Source organism: Diachasma alloeum, unplaced genomic scaffold (assembly GCF_001412515.2).
Source record: "Diachasma alloeum isolate Michigan unplaced genomic scaffold, Dall2.0 Dall_scaffold_00625, whole genome shotgun sequence".
In the NCBI taxonomy this organism is placed as follows: domain Eukaryota; kingdom Metazoa; phylum Arthropoda; class Insecta; order Hymenoptera; family Braconidae; genus Diachasma; species Diachasma alloeum.
Genome location: NW_021680757.1, coordinates 166,739 through 186,068, shown reverse-complemented (window position 1 = coordinate 186,068; position 19,330 = coordinate 166,739). Strand labels below are relative to the sequence as shown.

At 40.4% G+C, this 19,330-nt stretch overlaps 1 protein-coding gene across 2 annotated transcripts in view; it reads left to right on the top strand.

Moving 5' to 3' along the window:
* The window catches only part of LOC107043752 (probable serine hydrolase), a gene marked incomplete at its 5' end in the record, with an annotated part of 108,044 nt that overhangs the window by 45,447 nt on the left and 43,267 nt on the right, over positions 1-19,330 (top strand). For both annotated transcript variants that reach the window (XM_015265365.2, XM_015265364.2), the window contains 1 exon segment: positions 6,519-6,866. In XM_015265365.2, coding sequence (XP_015120851.1) covers positions 6,519-6,866 — 348 coding nt within the window.

Genomic DNA, 19,330 nt, shown 5'->3' with positions numbered 1-19,330 from the left:
AGAGAGAGAGAGAGAGTGGACCGCTACACAGGCTATCTCGCTCCGAATTTCCGTAAGCTCGAGAGTCGAACGAGCGCTTTAGGTATTATACCTCTATGCTCTAACCATCCTTGACTCATAGGTTTTCGTGTTGGTACAACAGTTTACGGTAACGAGAAAATCTCGTTACAAGTTTGACCATTGTAACATCCAACCTTTGTGAAATTTAATCATTCCCTTGTGACCCTCGTAAAATTTAATCATCTCCTTGTGACCCTCATGGTGTTTGATCCTCGTGAAGCTTCACCCTCGTGAAATTTGACCTTCTCCTTGTAACCTTCGTGATCCTTATGATATTTGACCCTCGTAACATTCAACCTTCGTGAAATTTAATCATTCCCGTGTGACCCGTGTGAAATTTGACCATTGCCTTGTGATCCTCATGAAGCTTGACGTTAAGTTAATATAGGGTCACAAGAAAATGCAACGTTCAAACATGTTAATATCCTTAAAATTTGAGAAATCTGAGTTGAAAGACGATTTCAAGTTTTTAGATCTTAAGTGGATTCCAATAAATCAGGAATAACGACCATTAATCGATAAATTAACACATAGAATCCTGTAAAAATGGTCTTTTAATTTTTAATACATCATATTCATTTGTTTTCGGTTCGAAAGATTATTTCTGACATAAAATTCGCCGGGTTTCAACTGCGGGAGTTGCGTATGCCCAGTGGGAGTGGGTGCGCGGCAGAGTTGCGCACGAATATCCCATGCGCCGGCGAGCTGTGCACGAAAAACCCACGTGCGGGATTTTCGCCCTCATCTGGCATCACTGGTTTCATGTTTCAAATCAACAAAGTGGTAAAAGGGTACAAATCAATTTTGACTATTGACGAGTTTTCAATGAATATCTCGGAATCCAAGGAAGATAGCAAAATTTCTGTTATAACCTTGTTCGAGATGAGGATCTAATTTTAGGCTGGATGTGGGAGGTGTTGTCTCAGGATGGGCCGGAAATTATGTAAAGCACTGAATTATAAAATGTCACTGTACTTTAGTGGAATCGAACCGTAAAATTCACACTTTGGTTTGAACTTGGTTGTTGAGCATCTCAAATTATAATTACAGCGGTTAATATACTGAATTGTTAATAACTGTTAATTGTCTTTGATAATTGTATCTGATAATTTACTGAATTGAAGAAGGTGATGTACTTTCACGTGATGCGTCGGTGATGTACTTTGAACGACACGACACGTTGATTCTACAAAGGCTGATGATGTACTAAATTTTGGGGTTTTCGCGATCGTCTGACCGTTCAATCGAAGGTTCCCGATGGTGCTCGAGGATTGTCGGTAAGACCAACTGTTTAACTGATAGATATAGAGCTACGTTTCAAACACCCCGAGGACATTCATCATCAGGGATGATGGATTAATTAATGAATTTATTCTCGGAAATTTTCTGCTGCTTCTGGCTCATTTTCTTCTGTTGCATGCTGATGTACTGTTGTTGATAACTTTGGGCTGGAGTCATTCAATACGACTCACAGCTTCTGGGTGATAACATCTCCCAGGGCCTGTTCTGCGCTAGATAGTATGCTGGAGAGGCTTCTGGAAATTATGACGTCCTTTTGTGGATTTCTGGAGATTAACTGTGTCTCACAGTTGTTGATCATGTGGTGATGGCTCTTTAATTTTGTATGCAGTTGATTACATTAAATTTGCATATTTCCTGGTCCCTGAACTTTGGTGAAGGTCTATCAGCTGCTCATCGAAGGTTTCCTTACGGCCGTTGGAGAAACCCTCAGTGAACAACCTGTGCAATTAAATACCTAATACTATTCCATAATTAAGGTGTATTGGCGCCAACTACTTGAAGATTTCAGGACTTGACGAAGTGATCCACCTTGGTTGTCAATCCCTCTGCTAATGTTGATTGGACCAGTCTGTTCATTAGTTGAATCGGCTGTTTAAATATGTTCTACAGCGCCGATCTCTATCAAATCTGTTGACGATCTCTTTCGGAGATGTTGTTGATGAGCTGACTGTTGATCTGAATGTCGCGTCCCCCTTTGGTGAGACTTGAACCTCATGTTGGCGATGCTATTCCTTCTGGTAAGCCCTTTTGTCGACTGAGAGAGACGTAAATTCCCCCAGTTGTCGCCGAGCTCGTTGTTGTTGATTGCTAAGAGGAGGAACATAAGGTGAGAGACGTATCACTTACCAATATAATAATAAGTGGAAGATGATACTTAACTCTCAATCCTGTAGTTCCTGGATTCCACTCCAACGCTGATGGTGATGTAGTTCAGTTGAAATTAGCGCCAGAGTTGACTCCTCTCGCGCAAACCTCGATGAATGTTCATAATTCTTTGGGTGAGTTTGTCTTCTCATAATTTTCAGACGTTCCTGTGAACGTGGCGATTAGGGCTGCTGCTGAACCTCGAAGACAATTGTTGAGGCGTACTAATTTCTGCACCGGGGGCATTGATGTATCTTGACCCGCGAGTGATTGGAACAGATCGCTGAACTCCTTCCATTGCGATGGATTACCGTCGAATGGAAATATCCCAATGCGTTTCAGTTGACTTGAAAGAGATGAGTTTATGCTCCCTAATCTTTTTGAAAAGGTACCGTGACCATCAAGTGGTACAAAAATTCCTCCGTCTGAGGAATCCTATTCCCTCGAAGCAGGCAAATGCCATCCTCCGCCAAGCTTCGTTGAGACTGGTCAAGGGAAGAATAACAGCGGCTAAGAAGAACTTGGCCCATCTTTCCAGACAGCTTCTCGATTTTCACAAAAAAATTGGTTCGATAACAGATTTTCAAGATTATAATATAATTTTGTGACGTTTGAGATTAGATCGTCCTCTGCATTAATCCCGAACGATCTAACTTGAGTGAATAGACCCTGCGACTATTCACTATGGAAATGCGATACCTTTTCCTAGGGCCATCTTAACACCCTAAATGTTCGGCTAACTTTCACGGCCGCGCTTACGGGGGGTTCGCTCACTTTGGGATACTATGTGGAAGCTTTGTAAGGTATTTCAGTGGTAAAACACTCGCGTATATTCAATAGGTAAAAGCTGCTTATTTATTCACTATTAACTATTAATTAAGATACACCACAGTTTTACTATCGGGTTTCGGTTAACGCGTTATTAACCCATTGAGGTACCAAGATCACGAAACGTATCGGTGTGAGCAATAAGGGGGAACAGCGAACTAGCGCTTGCAACACAGCTGTGTTCGGGTGTGGCCGAGTGTTGGTGCATCAGTGACTCCGCCACCGCGCTAAGTGCCAGGCCCGTATCAACTGTGAAAGCGTGCAGCAGTTTTGTATGTGGAATGCAAAGTGGCTTTTTGTAAAACTTTATGCTTCAGCAAGGCCCACAGTTTTAGGGATGCAAATACCGAGGAATCGGAACAATGAATGTGATGATTTATTATAAAAACGTCTATTTTTTCGTTATTATATTCGATAAGTTTATTGGAGAAAATTTAATGCACCCAAAAAATGACCTATTTGATTCAAATATAAGCCTTTACTTGAAAATATTGATTTAATTTCAAAAAATATTCAAATTGAGTAAATCTGTTCAATCATATCAAGTAAAAAAATTTTATTATTTCTCAGTTAATATTCATTATTCATCTTTTTTTTTGAAAATGTTTATTTCACATATTATCTTCAGGAAGTGCCCGTTCAAATAAAAGTGGTCATTTGATTCAAATAAATTGTTTTTCCAAATGTGTGTGTAATAAAAAAATATAAAATAAATTATTCCCACTTTTCACAGTGTCTTAACGTACGTGCCTGAGCGCGCCATCCCCACTCCCACCGCACCGCGCGTAGCTGTAGAGTGGGGACGGACGATGGTGCCTGAATGGGTTAAGATCTGAGGAGCTGGGATGCCCGTGCAACTTCTCTCCCGATCGTACTCTGACTCTTACGGGTCTTCACAAAACGCTCAAGACCAAAAATTGCAGAGCAAGCAGTCTCACGGTCCCTAAGTACTAACACAAATAAGTGTCATCATCGACATAAAACTAAAACAGTCAAACGGCTTCTTTACCGAGAAGCTGGACTCGAGTGAAACCGTGAGAGTGCTGAGCTCTACTGTTGGACGATGGGAAAGAAATCATATTCCTTTTCTCATCGTTCAAAATTATAAGTTGAATGTAACGTATTATTCATAACATGTTGCATTGTCATACACAAATAATCGACGTATTAATGACAATACGTCACAATTTTATAATCATATAATTACATATTAAATATATCGTATCTTACTCTATATAATTTGAAATGTCCATTTCTTCGGAATTCCCGAGTCGAATAACTGGACCTTATTCCACCCTATTGCCTCTTCGAGTCGAATATCTGGACCTTATTCTCCCCTATTACCTCCTTGAGATATTTTTTCCTCCTTTCTTCATCCTATACATCCTGAATAACTCCTTACATGATCCTGCCTCATCCTAAAGGCGTAAAAACCCTTCTCAACTGATACTTTTTCCCCCTTCTCCTCCTGTCGAATGAAAAGGAATCATAAATCCCCTGAATTAACCCTGATAGCCAGGATGATTGAGTAGCTTACTATTTTGTTCATTTCTGTTTGCTAAAGGCCCCTCATTTACTTTTACTTTCATGTATTTCTTATATACGTTCATACAATGTATATTAACAATTCTGATGTTGATAATTAAAAAGAAAAAAATACCTCGAAAGGGTTTGTAGGTTCTCTCCAGGAGGGATGGAGTGGAAAACTTTTAGGGGGTGCAGGCGATAAATGGGTTTAACACACCCCCTGTTTTCTTCCTAAACCCTCGGAATTTGGAAATAACTCACACGTTCAGGGGATCTTTCTGAATGCAACTACACCCTAACTTCATCCTGGTCCTCCTACTTATGATAGGTGTTCAAGGGGGAATTCAGGTCCTAATATTCGACTCGGGTTCCATGAAAAATCTGGGAAGTTTGAGAAAGGTACAGAAGGGTACAGAATCTTCTAGAAAATGTAAGAACCATTGAGAAAATTGTCTAGGATTTGTTGGTCTCCATAAAAATTATTGGAAGTCCGAAAAAAATGTAGAAATATCCAGAAATATAGCTATACAGAATCTCCTGGTCAGTTTGGCAATCATCTAGAAAGCTCTCGATATTTTCCAGCTTTAATTATTCTTTCTAGCATATACCACAACTTTATGAAACTTCTTAAAAATTGAAAAAAGTTATGAAAAATTCTCGATTGATTTGCGAGCTTATCTACCAGACCTTGTTCACCATTAATACACCCTCTAGGTGCTTCAATAATATTTCAGAATATTCTTGAATTTTTTAGCATTTATCGTTGAAATGTCGATTTCAATATGAAAAAAATTGGATTCGCCGTAAGACGGGCCACTAAATACACTAGTAATTGGTAATCATATATTATATAATTTTGTTTAGAATAATATAATTTCATTTTATTTCATTCAGTTGGGGTTTTTTGACCGTTCAAGTATTTAATTTTGATGTGATGGCTATGAATTGGCTTTGGCGGTCTCCGACAATTTGACGATTGATGAATAATTAAAATAGGAAGATGAAATTCTAAAAGCCAAAACGTTATCACATAGAGTCATCACTTCAAAATGAGATTTTATTTTGTTAAAATATAATTTGTTGACATTTTGTTGAATATGATATTCAACAAGACCGATGGCGGTGGCTGTGTGGTTGGAGTGTGGGATTGGCATCGGGAGACATGAGTTCGATTACCGGCTGGGGGGGGGGGGCAAAATTTGTGATCCTCAAAATCTCTCGGTTGCATTGTCGAGCGGAAGTCATCTCTTACGAGACGACTGTACCTGGGCAGGTTTTTTCCACAAATGAGATTTTCTCTTGTCCTTCGGCGAATGTGGTACAGGGGGTTGGGGGGTGGGAAGTGAACAAATCGTAAATCCCGAAAGGGTATACGAGAGAAAAAATTGATATTTATTATTCAACAAGATAGAAAAAAATTACTCATGATTCATATTTTATCACTTTGTTATTGAATTGCGTCTATCTTGTTCTTCCCCTCAACTAAAAAATCTGTAAAAAAAAGGAGATATTTTTTACGTTTTCCTGAATATTGGTTTGGAAATAAATTTTTTCAACAACAGATGATGCAATCTATCTCATGGTCAAGCTCGGTTAAGATGGCATTGGAAAAAATATTTCAAATCACGATGGGATTCATTTAAATAATTAATTTGTCAGTTATCGTCGAAAAACGATCCGTCACATACACACATACATACACATACATCCGGACATGACCTACAAATGACATTCGAACTCCAGAGGCTATATTAGTCATCCGCATACAAGAAATTGTAAATTTCGGAATTGACAAATACAATGCTTCCATTCGGAAACAAAAATATGGCAAACTTGAAGAATCACTGAGCAACCCATGCACCAAATTTGTGTCGTCTTTCTGCGCAATAAGAACGATTTCTGCATGCGAAAAAATCGAATAATTTGTTTTTCCACAGATAAAAATTTTGGGACATTCCCTGGGTGGTGCAATAGGATTTTTATACGCCGCTACATACCCAGAAGAAGTTGAAGCCCTCATCAGCTTGGACATTGCTAGTACCACAGTGAGAAACATCAGTAAGTGCGTTGATGGCACTGGAGAGTCTATCGACAAGTATCTGAAGTATGAGCAATTGAGCCCGGAGAGTGTGCCTTCTTATGAGTACAACGAGATGCTTGATATTATTATGGACGCATATAAAGGCTCGATTACGAAGGAGGGTGCTGAGGTGCTGATGAAGAGGGGAACACAACCTGCCGCCATGCCCGGGAAACATTATTTCTCCAGGGATCCGAGGTTGAAGGTTATTATCCACAAGTTTTAATCGATTATTTATTTACTAGCGGGCTCCGCCCCCTACTCACTCCGCTTGCCAACCCGGGGGGCTACGCCCCCCGCCCCCCCAACCGTATTATCAAGTGGGTGTGACCATGAGGGTTTTTTCCACAACTCCCTTCACCGAACTTCACAGAATATCCCCTCCATGAAATGAAGGTGGCATTGATAGAGATATTTTTTACATTCGAATATGACAATACCAATTCATCGTTTCAATTGCCTTGAATTTAAGAGAAGTCCCGAAAGTAATCAGCATTTGTTATATTATATATATATATATATATGAGAATATTGGGGGGAATATTTTTAAAAGTTCTAGCTGAGAGTTCCTCCTAAATGGAATCGCACTTCAGATGAAAAAAAAGTAGAACTTCGACAATTTTTTGGGGCAATATTTCATATAGTGTAGTCAATCTGGCATTTGACCCCATAAGAGAAATATACAGGTAGTGTAAGAATGATTATAAACAACGTTCGTGGTTAACACAGCGTATGTATATTTCCGCGACTCGATACAATAATAATAATAATAATGATGATAATAATAATCTCAGAATAGGCTCAAATATCGTCTACGTCTCCCGCAGGGAAGTCTGTGCATCCCTCTGCAATGACCCTCCTTCAGGTCAGTCCATTTGTCCCTCGGTACGGGGTGGGGGTGAGGCCCAGCTAGAGCCTTCTGTTTCAAAGATGGTAACGTCAGGGGTTATACGGGATGTATGTGATGGTGTATGTGTCCCCGCTTATGTACATGCTCACAGTTCGGCCGTCCTGACGCAATTCGCCACCCTGCGAATCCATGGTTCTCAACTGGACCTTCCCTGAGTGGTCATACGTCTGGTTACTCTTTTTTCTTCTATGAGGAACATATACATATATTTTCTTATTAAAGGCATTAACGATTTTGAAAGATATCATGCTTCATGTTGTGTTCGTGCTCCGTGCATTAGCTTCTACAATTGGACCCACTACCGCCTCAGCTTTTCTTTAATTGAGGTTGCTCATACTTCGGCTACTATAGCCTGGCTTCCCCATCGGGTTGCCTCAAATTACAGGCACTTGGGCCCCAAACGGACCTCCTAGGTCTCGATATCACGCTCTGATCAGTTGTACGACTCATGAAACTTTCGTGTAGCCCGTGTCACAGATTACATTGGCCGCCGCCCTATGGGGGCTGGTCATTATTGACCTTAGAAATTGCCAATGCAACTGCTCCACTTCCTGACCAAGAGCTTAGTCCTAAGACTAGTTTCTACTCATCCGTGGTTCTCAACTAGACCTTCCCTGAGTGGTCATACGTCTGGTTACTCTTTTTTGTTCTATGAGGAACATATACATATATTTTATTATTAAAGGCATTAACGATTTTCAAAGATATCATGCTTCATGCTGTGTTCGTGCTCCGTGCATTAGCTTCTACAATTGGGCCCACTACCACATCAGCTTTTCTTTAATTGAGGTTGCTCATGCTACGGCTACTGTAGCCTGGCTTCCCCGTCGGGTTGCCTTAAATTACAGGCACTTGGGCCCCAAACGGACCTCCTACGTCTCGATATCACGCTCTGATCAGTTGTACGACTCATGAAGATTTCGTGTAGCCCGTGTCACAGATTACATTAACCGCCGCCCTATGGGGGCTGGTGATTATCGACCTTAGAAATTGCCAATGCAACTGCTCCACTTCCTGACCAAGAGCTTAGTCCTAAGACTAGTTTTTACTCAATGAGCTCACTTACGCTTTTGCGTATTTTGTAGCTCCGGCAGTACCGCCTGTTCGTCACTGCTCTCGGTATCAGCGTCGCTGACTGCCGTGTTCCAGCGCTTGAGCTTGTCGCCGGGGACTACGCCAAAATAATGCTTTTGTGTCCGTTCGGCTCCTTTAATATCATCGATGACATATCGGTCTAAGTCTAATACTGCCGTGACTTGATATGGGCTAGTGTACTTGGGTAGGAGCTTCCTACTAGTTCCCTCATTACTCCCTATTGCTCGTCTGACTACTACTAAATCACCGACGGTATATCGTACGGGAGAGGCTCTTTTCTGATTATAGCGTTTTTCTTGGTCTTCTTGACTGCGTTTTATATTTTTTTTGTGCTTCATCACGCGCTTGTACCCGATTACAATTGTTGCCTTTTTGACATAAACTGTTCAGAATTTTCGCATCTATTCCATTTCGTGGTTTATAACCAAACATAAGTTCTGACGGACTTTTCCCAGTTGCCTGATTAATTGTATTATTTAAACCCCATAAGACTTTACCCAATTCTTGGGCCTATTTTCTTTCATCCTCGAGGCTCGCGGTGAGTGTATCTAGAATGGTTCTATTGTAGCGTTCAACTTGCCCATTTGCCCGTAGAGTGGCTACTGCCGTCAAAACGTGCTTTATGCCTTTTTCATCGCAAAAATTTCTAAACTTATGGCTAGTGAATGCGCTTCCACGGTCGCTTATGATACGTTTTGGGAAACCGTACGTATCAGCGATGACGCACAAAAACCGCTCAACATAAAGTGTTTTAGTGCTCTTCACTGCCTTTGGAAAAACAAACTTTGTGAACGCATCGACCACCACTAATAATTGGGTATTTCCCGTTGTACTCTTTACAAACGGGCCAACGTGGTCCACATGTACGGTGTGGAATGGTTCGGGGACCTTTCCAATAGAATCCAAGTGACCTGGCTTTCTACCTGTAGGCTCCTTACTATAAAGGCATTAGAGGCAGGCTGCAACATACCTCTTCACGTAGTGCCTCATTGACGGAAACGAATAATCTGCTTGCAGCTTAATGAGAGTTTTCTCGGTCCCTACGTGTCCCATGTCGTCGTGACATAATTTGACTATTTGCCGCCTGGCCGATCGTGGCACAGCCCATTTCGCCCCATTTTTCGTATTTCGAAAGACTCTATTATCTTTCAGAACAAAATCCTGTTTAATACTTAATTCTTCCTTATCTTTTGCTTCCCGACCTAAGACTTCGTGTACATAAGCAAGATGCGGATCCTGCAGTTGCACAGTCAAGAGCCAATCACCTAAATCTAGATGCAATAGCCCTACATCTTCAATTGCTGCATGACTCGCACTGCTCTCGACAGGATTTCGGCTTAGCGCATCTACGTGCGGCATCTTTGCACCAGCCCTATACTCTATCGTGCAGTCGTATTCCTGCAGCTGGATCCACCAGCGTGCTACGCGCGGAAGAACATCTCGCTTGACGAAGGTGGCTCTCAATGCACTACAGTCACTAATTATTTTGAATTTTATTCTTAACACATATACTCGGAATCGCTGGAGACTACTCACGACCGCCAATGTTTCAAGTTCGTACGAATGATACCTTTGTTCTTCTTTAGTCATTCGGCGACTGAAATAAACTATGGGTTTCATTGAATTATCGTCTTGTTTTTGCAATAGGATACCTCCTAGACCGACTTTGTTCACGTCTGTGTGAATTTCAGTCTCCGCCTGTATTCTGTATAAAGTAAGGAGGGTCTAGAGATGAGTTGCTGTTTAATAGTCTCAAATGCTTCTACCTGCACATCTCCCCAAACCCACGGTTCCGTTTTCTTCATCAATTGTGTGAGTGGTCTCGCAATAATGACAAATTTTTTTACAAATTTCCGGAAATTGCTAGCTAATCCAATAAATTGCCGTACTCCCGTCACGTCTTTAGGTACTGGAAAGTTTGCTACTGTCTCAATTTTATGACACCCCAGTCGGATCCCTTGTTGTGACACTTCGTACCCCAGGTAGTCGACCTTTCTTTCGAGGAACGTATACTTTGGGAGTTTTAACGTAGGTTGGGCCTTCTCCAGTTCCTTAAGTACTGATTCTAATGCATCTAGTCCCGTTTTTATGTCTTTCGATGGGATGAGGATGTCCATGTAAGCTAACACACATACGCGTCCCCTTAATGGATTCAATATTTTATTCACCATTCGCTGGAAAACTGCTGGAGCATTTGCTAGGCCAAACGGCATTCGAAAAAATTCGTATTGTCCATCAGGAGTCACAAATGCCGTCTTCTCAATGGACTTCTCCTCTACCGGTATTTGATAATAACCTGAAGCTAAATCTAAGCTCGTAAAATACGAGCATCCTTGTAGACTGTTTAGCTGATCTTCTATCAGTAGCAAAGGATGCCTATCTTTCTTATTGACTGCGCTTAATGCTCGATAATCGACGCACATTCTGTTCTCGCCAGTTTTCTTTTTAACTAGCAAAATGCGAATGGCGAGTTCGATGCACTGGTGATGTTGTTGGTTTTTAAATCATCAATGATATCCCTAACTCTCTCTTCCCCCCCCCCTCTCCCTCTCTCTCTCTCTCTCTCCCTCTCTATCTCCCTCTCCCCCCCCCCTCTCTGTCTCTCTCTCTGCGTAGGAAAGACGGTAAGACCTATATGTTATGGTCGTGTCATTAACTAACTCAATTCGAATTTCCGCGGCGTTAGTTTTCCCCAACTCTGCAGTATTCAACGCGAAATATTCCCTATATCTGTGTAATAATTCATATAGTTTCTGTTTATCATTTTCGCTAACGCTCGAATCTACTTTAATTTCACCTCCAGGTAACGGTTGTTCTATCGATTTTTTAATGGTCTCAATCTCTAGTATTCTTTTCCTAATCTTGCTCATTTCCCTCTCGAGCAATCTCGGCGCTGGCAGTTATTCTCCCCTTTTTAATAATTATTGGATTGTCAGACAAATTAATCACCGGCACTCGACCTTCCGATGTACTAATTACGCAGCGCGGTATACAATATTCTCTAGACTCTTCGCCACGTACACTAAGCTCAATAAACAAGTCACCGTTATATTCTGTTTTTATTTCTACCTGGACGTCTCCGGCGTGCTGCGGAAGGATTGCGATCGTCTCTGCCGTTCATAAGTTCATCTTGTGGGCCGGAAGTCTCTCCATTTCCGGCAACATTGCTAGTCCTCTGTCAAACAAGCGTAATTGTCCCTCCCGTTGTACCATTGCGATTCCAGGTAGGTCCAGGAAAGGCTGCCCAATGATAAGTAGAACTCCCTGCAGTTCGTTTGGTACCACGTGAATCTCCACTTCCCCTTCTGCCAGGTCAACTTTTAGGGTAGTCTTCACTACCCCGAGCGGTTGTTCGATTCCTCCTCCGTAGCCACGTAGGACCGTGTTCGTTGGTTGTAAATTAAATTCCATCTGGTCGGCTTCGTCCTTTCGAAGCGTGACGCACTCGCTTCCCCCATTGATGTACGCTTTTAACAGTTTACCTTACAATAAAGCCTCCTGGAAACGGGTGTCATTTGCCTTGGGTAGCGTACCGATGCTCTGCACCTTTCGTTCCTCTCTCTTTATCCCGTTCTCAAGATTTGTACGACAGAATTTAGCGGTGTGTCCCTGTCGATGGTAACGGTAACATTCCACAGCCGGGAATTTCCGGGGCTGTTCTGTCGATGGCTTATTCCTTTTCCGTTTGTCCTCATGGGTAACTCTCCCTGGTGCTGACTGGAACCTCGGGTATCTTTCAGAATTTCTTGAATACTGTCGTTTACTGCGATCATTGAATTTTTTAGCTCCACTTTTATCTGATACTGCCTCGATCTGTACTTCTGTCTTCATCAGAAAGATACGAAGCTCCTCTGGGCTTTGGAAGTTACAACGCTTGACCGGCGTTTTGAGGAAGTAACTGGATAGTCCATGTGCAATAAAGTCGGCTGCATCCTTCCCAGTAATATTACATCTCGCCACGAGAGCTGCTTTATCATAGAAGTATTTAGTCATACTTTCATCTTTAGATTTTGTACCAGCATCGTGACCACGCGTTCAGGTAAGTCGGTGTGGTCGGTAAAAGCCTCAATCAGCTTTTCCTTCCATTCTGTCCATGTAAATTTAAAAGTGGGTAAATTATTGTACCACGTCTTTGCGGTACCTGTTAGTTTTTCTAGCGCGAAGCTGGAAGCTTCTGAACCCGTACCTCGATCCTTTGACTCCTCACCTCAGGTTCAAAAGGCAGGATTGCGTTTTTTCCCTCAACACATTTTCTTCTCAAGATGTGTACACCTCCTTCGGTTTCCGTCGGTCATTCTGCTACTATTTGCACAGTCTCAATCAACTTTAAAAATGTACTCTGCCAATCAGAAGATGCACTGTCATTAGACCTGCTGCTAGCATTGTCACGATCCCCACTATAATCCTCGCGTGTCCTCTCCTCCGTCTACCCGTTGCCACTGGCGTGCGAGGTGATCGTGAACGAGATTTCTCACGATGTCGAGATCTCTCGGAATGTTTTCTGCCCATAATTCACTTAGTATTTAAGTAAGACACAATACACTCAACACTGTTCAAGTCACTGAATACCACAAGGCTGTTCGCTGCGTGTAATTAATTCTTTATCCCACTTCTGAACTGTAAGAATGATTATAAACAGCGTTCGTGGTTAACACAGCGTATGTATATTTCCGCGACTCGATACAATAATAATAATAATGATGATAATAATAATCTCGGAATAGGCTCAAATAGCTGTCTACTGTCGTCTACGTCTCCCGGAGGAATGTCTGTGCATTTCTTTGCAATGACCCTCCTTCAGGTCAGTCCATTTGTCCCTCGATACGGGGTGGGGGTGAGGCCCAGCTAGAGCCCTCTCTTTCAAAGATGATAACGTCAGGGGTTATACGGGGCGCATGTGATGGTGTATGTGTCTCCGCTTATGCGCATGCTCACAGTAGCAAAATGTGCCAATAGATAGATAAAAATGTCCTAAAAAAATGTTGAGCAATATTTTTATGTTTTGTGATGCAGAGAATTTGAAAATACTTAAAAACAAAAGGCTGTTTTGGGATGAACGCCAAAAATATGGTTTTCAGTTAAATTAACAGCTTTCAGTTAACGGCTTCAATTAAATTCAACCAATTGTAGAGAAAAAAATACTGGCATGTAGAGGCGTAAATTCTCTTCAAAATGGATTTTGTAACCAATATTGCAGATGTAATAGTTCTCTCGTAATAAATTATTGAAATTTTTCAACCTCATATCTCACCAAGCAATTAGCTGATTCCATAAAGCCCCGCCACATTTGCGCACGCACCTCCTTCCAAGAGGCGCAATGCGCAGTAGATTGAAAGCGTGTGGAATATTTTCCTGAGGAATTGGAACTTTATCGTTATTCTTCTCCAGGATGACGTTTGATAAATGATATTTAGATTTGATTATTTATTTCAATATTGAGGATTGTCGCATATTTGGGATATTTTCTCTCTCAATTCTAATTCTCTTAGAATTCTTTAATGCCTAAAGGAGGTTAGGCGGTATATGAGGTGGATTTGAGAGTGAATTTCTGTGGTTCTCGGCAGCTTAGTCGGTAAGAGTGCCCGGTGCGTATCTGGGAGACCCGGGTTCGATTCCCGGCTGGGTGAAGCGGAAATTTTTTCTCTCTAAATTCTAATTCTCTTAGGAGGTCATGTATGGTAAAATTTAATAGAAAAACTGCTGGAAATTCACGAGAATTTCATTGTAGTTTTATGAAATCCTATTAAAGAATTTTTTTTCGTCTCCGCCAATTATATTGAAAATGAAGCAATTTTACCATGTCATTTTGTCAAGAGATATTTGTTGGAAAAAGGTCAATCGATTTTTATTTTTCTGTAGGAATTTTCTGGCATAAATTTTCCAAGTTTTTTCCGTTGTATTTTTCATTGTTTCTGATAATGAAATCCAAGAAATAAAAACAAGGGAATTCTTTTTCAAGCATTCTTATAAAAATAATCAAGAAATCTTGGGCAATTCCAACATAAATTGAATAGACTTTATTAGAGAAAGCACTAGGATTTTCTATGAATTTTTTTTCGTACGTGGGAATAGATTATTCATTTAACATTTCTATGATATGATTGAATTATCAATCGCAAGTAAGTCGAGACATGCAGTAGCGTACTGTCATTTAATTTAAATCTACTATGCATGGCGCTCTTTCCATTAGGCTGAGCGCGCAGAAAATGGGTTGGGCCTCAAGGATCCCGCTGGGAAAATTCCATAATTGAGGTTAAAAAACATCCGCATTCTTCTACAGGACAACTATTCATCTTAGAACATCATTTCCGATACCGAATTTATGTGGAATCATCTCCTCTGCATTGTTGTATGTTTGTTATTTCAGTCGATTGAGTCCAGTCGAAACTACGAATGTTTATACTGTTGACCCCAATGAACACTGGTTGTTTTTAATTATTTTCAAATTCTCTGCATTACAAAACGTAAAAAGCTTAGTGAACATTTTTTCAGGACATTTTTATCTATTTATTAGTATATTTTTCTACATGTAGATGTATATTGGGGGGTTTGGGAATTTTTGAGTCTACTTCGACTACACTAATATACAGATTTGGTGGAATAATTTCATATACAGATTTGGCGTCTCGCTCAACGACACCCCCCACCCCTATGGGCACCTCCCTGAATTCCCCCCCTCCCTTATTTTTTCAATATATATATATATATATATATATATATATATATATATATATATATATATATATATATATATATATATATATAGAGAGAGAGAGAGAGAGAGAGAGAGAGAGAGAGAGAGAGAGATTCGATAGTATTTGGTCATCCCTCTTCTAGTGTCACCTTTTTCTTTCCAGCTGGCATAGTATTGCGCCATCTGACGAAAAAAATAGTAACATAATAGTATTGTTCATTCAGTATAGCAGTGTCGTATACTTTTCGTTTTAATAACATTGCAGTATTTACGATGAAGGAATTGAAAGAATCTGTGAGTGTAGTGGAACAACGAATATTCCTGAAATTTTGTGCCCTATTAGATTACTCCGGAGGAGTTGCGCACGGGTTATTAGTGAAATGTGTTGGCCGCAATGCATTAAATACACGAACAATACAACGCTGGCTCAGTGCCTATAAACGAGGTCGAACGTCCGCTGAAGATGAGGAGCGGGTCCCTCGACCATTGCCATCAAATAGATTACAAGGGAGAGATAGAGTCGCAGAAGCTCTCCGTCAGTCACCTAGAGTGAGTGTCAACGATCTTTCCACCCAACTTGGTATTCCTCATTCGACTGTGCATAGAGTACTAACCGAAGATTTAGGTCTGGTCAATAAATTGACAACATGAATACCTCACAATTTAACTGACGATCAAAAAGAACTTCGATATGAAGCTGCACGTAGCAACTTGGCGTGGTATCGTCGTAAGAAAAAAATATACTTTCTAGGCTCCTGTATGTAGACGAGAGTTGGGTCGAATTTTATCCCCCTCTTCAAAACCATCAATCATGATCTTAGGTGGAACCAGGTACGTCAGCGCCAAGATTACAACGTGCAGAACTTCACGAATGGAAGATACTGCTGATAGTAGCAATGGATATAAGAGGGATCGCTTTTTACACGACTTATGCAGAAAATACAACTATGACATCTGAACGTTATAAGGCGTTTTTGGAGGACAATATTCCCAAATGAGTACAAGAACATCACATAACAAGTCCCCTTATTTTACACGATAATGCCAGACTACATGAAGCACGCATCGTTCGGCAGTTAATTGACAATAAAGGCTGGGTAAAACTTTTCCACCCACCATATTCTCCCGATATGAATCCGTGTAATTTCAATTGTTTTGGTCACCTGAAGAGGAAATTGTCAGGCACTCGTTACAACAGCAAAAAGCAGTTAAATATTGAGTTGCATAGGATTATTTCCATTTTGAATGAAAATAGGACGCTACATGGTGTTCGAGAATTGCCAGCAGTCTGGGAGCGCGTCGTCAGCAATGGAGGAGATTACTGAATAATATTATGAAAGTTTCATTGTATGTCAGTTATTGTTTGTCAAGATGTAGAAAATAAAAAGTGTGACACCAGAAGTGGGATGACCTAATACACATAAACTCATAACATTCCCCAAAAAAATTAAATCAATAATTCAATGACATCTCAATACTATTAATTACAACAATATTATCGATTAATTGTAAATCAATAATATATGTGGAATGATTTTCATAATCGGGTCGAGGGACCTGCAAAACCCCAATTTCGTGCGCAGCGCCACGAAAATGGGGGTTTTCAGGTCCCGTGACACGAAAATTAATATACACACCTCGTCATGGAAAACATCACCCTTCCCTACGTGCTTGCCATCCTCGCCTTCGGCCCGGAAGGCAATCTTACACGTGGGGGACGGTGATCTATTTTCCACGGCTGGGGCATGTAATGTACTATTTCTGAATTATAATGAATTCTTCCGTTTTCAGAATTTCACCAAAAATTAATTCCATGGTAAAAAAAATCAATATTATTTGATTTTGTGATATAAGTATTGATTTCATTAAACACACCATCGAATAACCAAAATCGAATGAAAAATTTAAAATTGAATATTTTTAGATTTTCTATTTTTTTTCAATTTATTCTCGACATTCAAGTTCATTAATCATCTATAATTTAATCTTGTCAGCTCTTAACTTTTATCACCAAAAAATAATTTCCCATTCCACTAATTATAAACAAATGCGTGTATTCTAGAAAATATGCACTGATATATTTAATGTATACACGGTGTTCGTTTCTTATTCGAGGTTAGAAATCCGATTTGTAATCCTTGCGCGCTTTCGTAAATAGAACTATCGCGACCGAATTGCTCATCCTCATGAAAGTTCTCATGAGAATGTGTCTTTCATCTGCCGCGATAACTCTGAAGATAACATCATATGGCAATTTATTCGAACGACACTCTATTTCTGTCTCATACGTTCATGATCGAATACGACCGTTTGACTTCGACTTTCGGTGAATCGATTCGACATTCTTCAATTCGAGTTTTCATTCGGCAGCCATTATGCTTTCCTTTATACATAAGGATGGATATTTATATCGATATTTACACAATCGATACTCAATTATCCGTTTCATTCACTTATCTCTATAATATACAAGCCATCCAGGCTTGTCCTTATGTAGTCCATTGAATGAGGTCTGGAAATGCATGGTTTTGAAAGCCAGCTTGCGTTTTTGTATATAAATCAGTTTTTTCATTGTAATCAACATATGAGACCAATCAGGGTGCTCACCCTCCAGGGAGGGGTGGAAAAAATGGAAAATTACCCCCAAAAACGTGTTTTTCTAAAATAACTCGAGAAATACTCGAGGTAAAGAACAAAGTTATAGAGCGCAAAATTCTCTACAAAAAAGGTCGTGATGACTTCACCCCTATTCTGCATCGTTCATCCCCCAGAGACGTTGGAAAATGTAGGGTGAGAAAATTTTTGAGAAAAACATCGAAAAAAAAACTTTTTTCAATTTTTTGGTCTTGCTGAACGTTCAAAAAGGTTCCAGCTTCAAGTCTAATTTTTTTCACCCCATTGGGAAACAATTTTCATGTAATTACAACTTAAAATTGAGTATAACTTTTTTGTTAATTGATGAATTTTTTTTTCTTCTAATAATTTTTGTTATAGTTTTCCCGACAGTTGTTGTAGAAAGTATTTTCCTCTATCTCCGACAGGTATTAAGTTGAACGCGATTTTCTATTTCTACCCCTCCGGGTAAGTTCTGACTGAGAACCCTTGGTGCGAGAGAGAACACAATGAGTATATGTCGGCGCCGCTCGCACGCACACCAGCGTCTCTCCGAATCAATGCGCTTGCGCGTGACGTCATCGTATAGTCAGAGTGTCAGAAATAAGCGTGCGACAAATTTTGGTATTTTCCCGAAAATTTGGGCCGAAAGGTCGTATAATGACCTCTCCAAGGGAGAGTAAATCTCCACGTTTCAGATGATTCAGAATCACCTAAAACGTGGAGATTCACTCTCCCCTGGAGAGGTCATTATCAGACCTTTTGGCCCAAATTTGAAAAAAATTTGAAAATCCCCTGTTAGAAATCAATTACGATTTGATGAGCCGGGTGGTCGGGAGGAAAAGTGAGGTTCGGGTTAACGGTTTGATAATTAGCCGGAGGTAATTTGATGAGTTTTCTTTAATAAACAAACTATTATGCACTGAAAAATTACACAACACAAAGTTTAATAAATAGATGATTTCCGAGTGGACTGTATACAACTTAACAAAGAAAGATGATTTGCGATTATAATGTTCGATAATAGTTGCGATGATTTTCCGGCACTTTCACTCGATGAAGTTCGATGGCGTACTAAAGATACGACACGCACGATCGTCCTCGTGCGTGTTCGTCGATGCCCGAAGGTTTCCGAGCGAGCAAAATTCGACATTTAGCCCGANCTAGAAAATATGCACTGATATATTTAATGTATACACGGTGTTCGTTTCTTATTCGAGGTTAGAAATCCGATTTGTAATCCTTGCGCGCTTTCGTAAATAGAACTATCGCGACCGAATTGCTCATCCTCATGAAAGTTCTCATGAGAATGTGTCTTTCATCTGCCGCGATAACTCTGAAGATAACATCATATGGC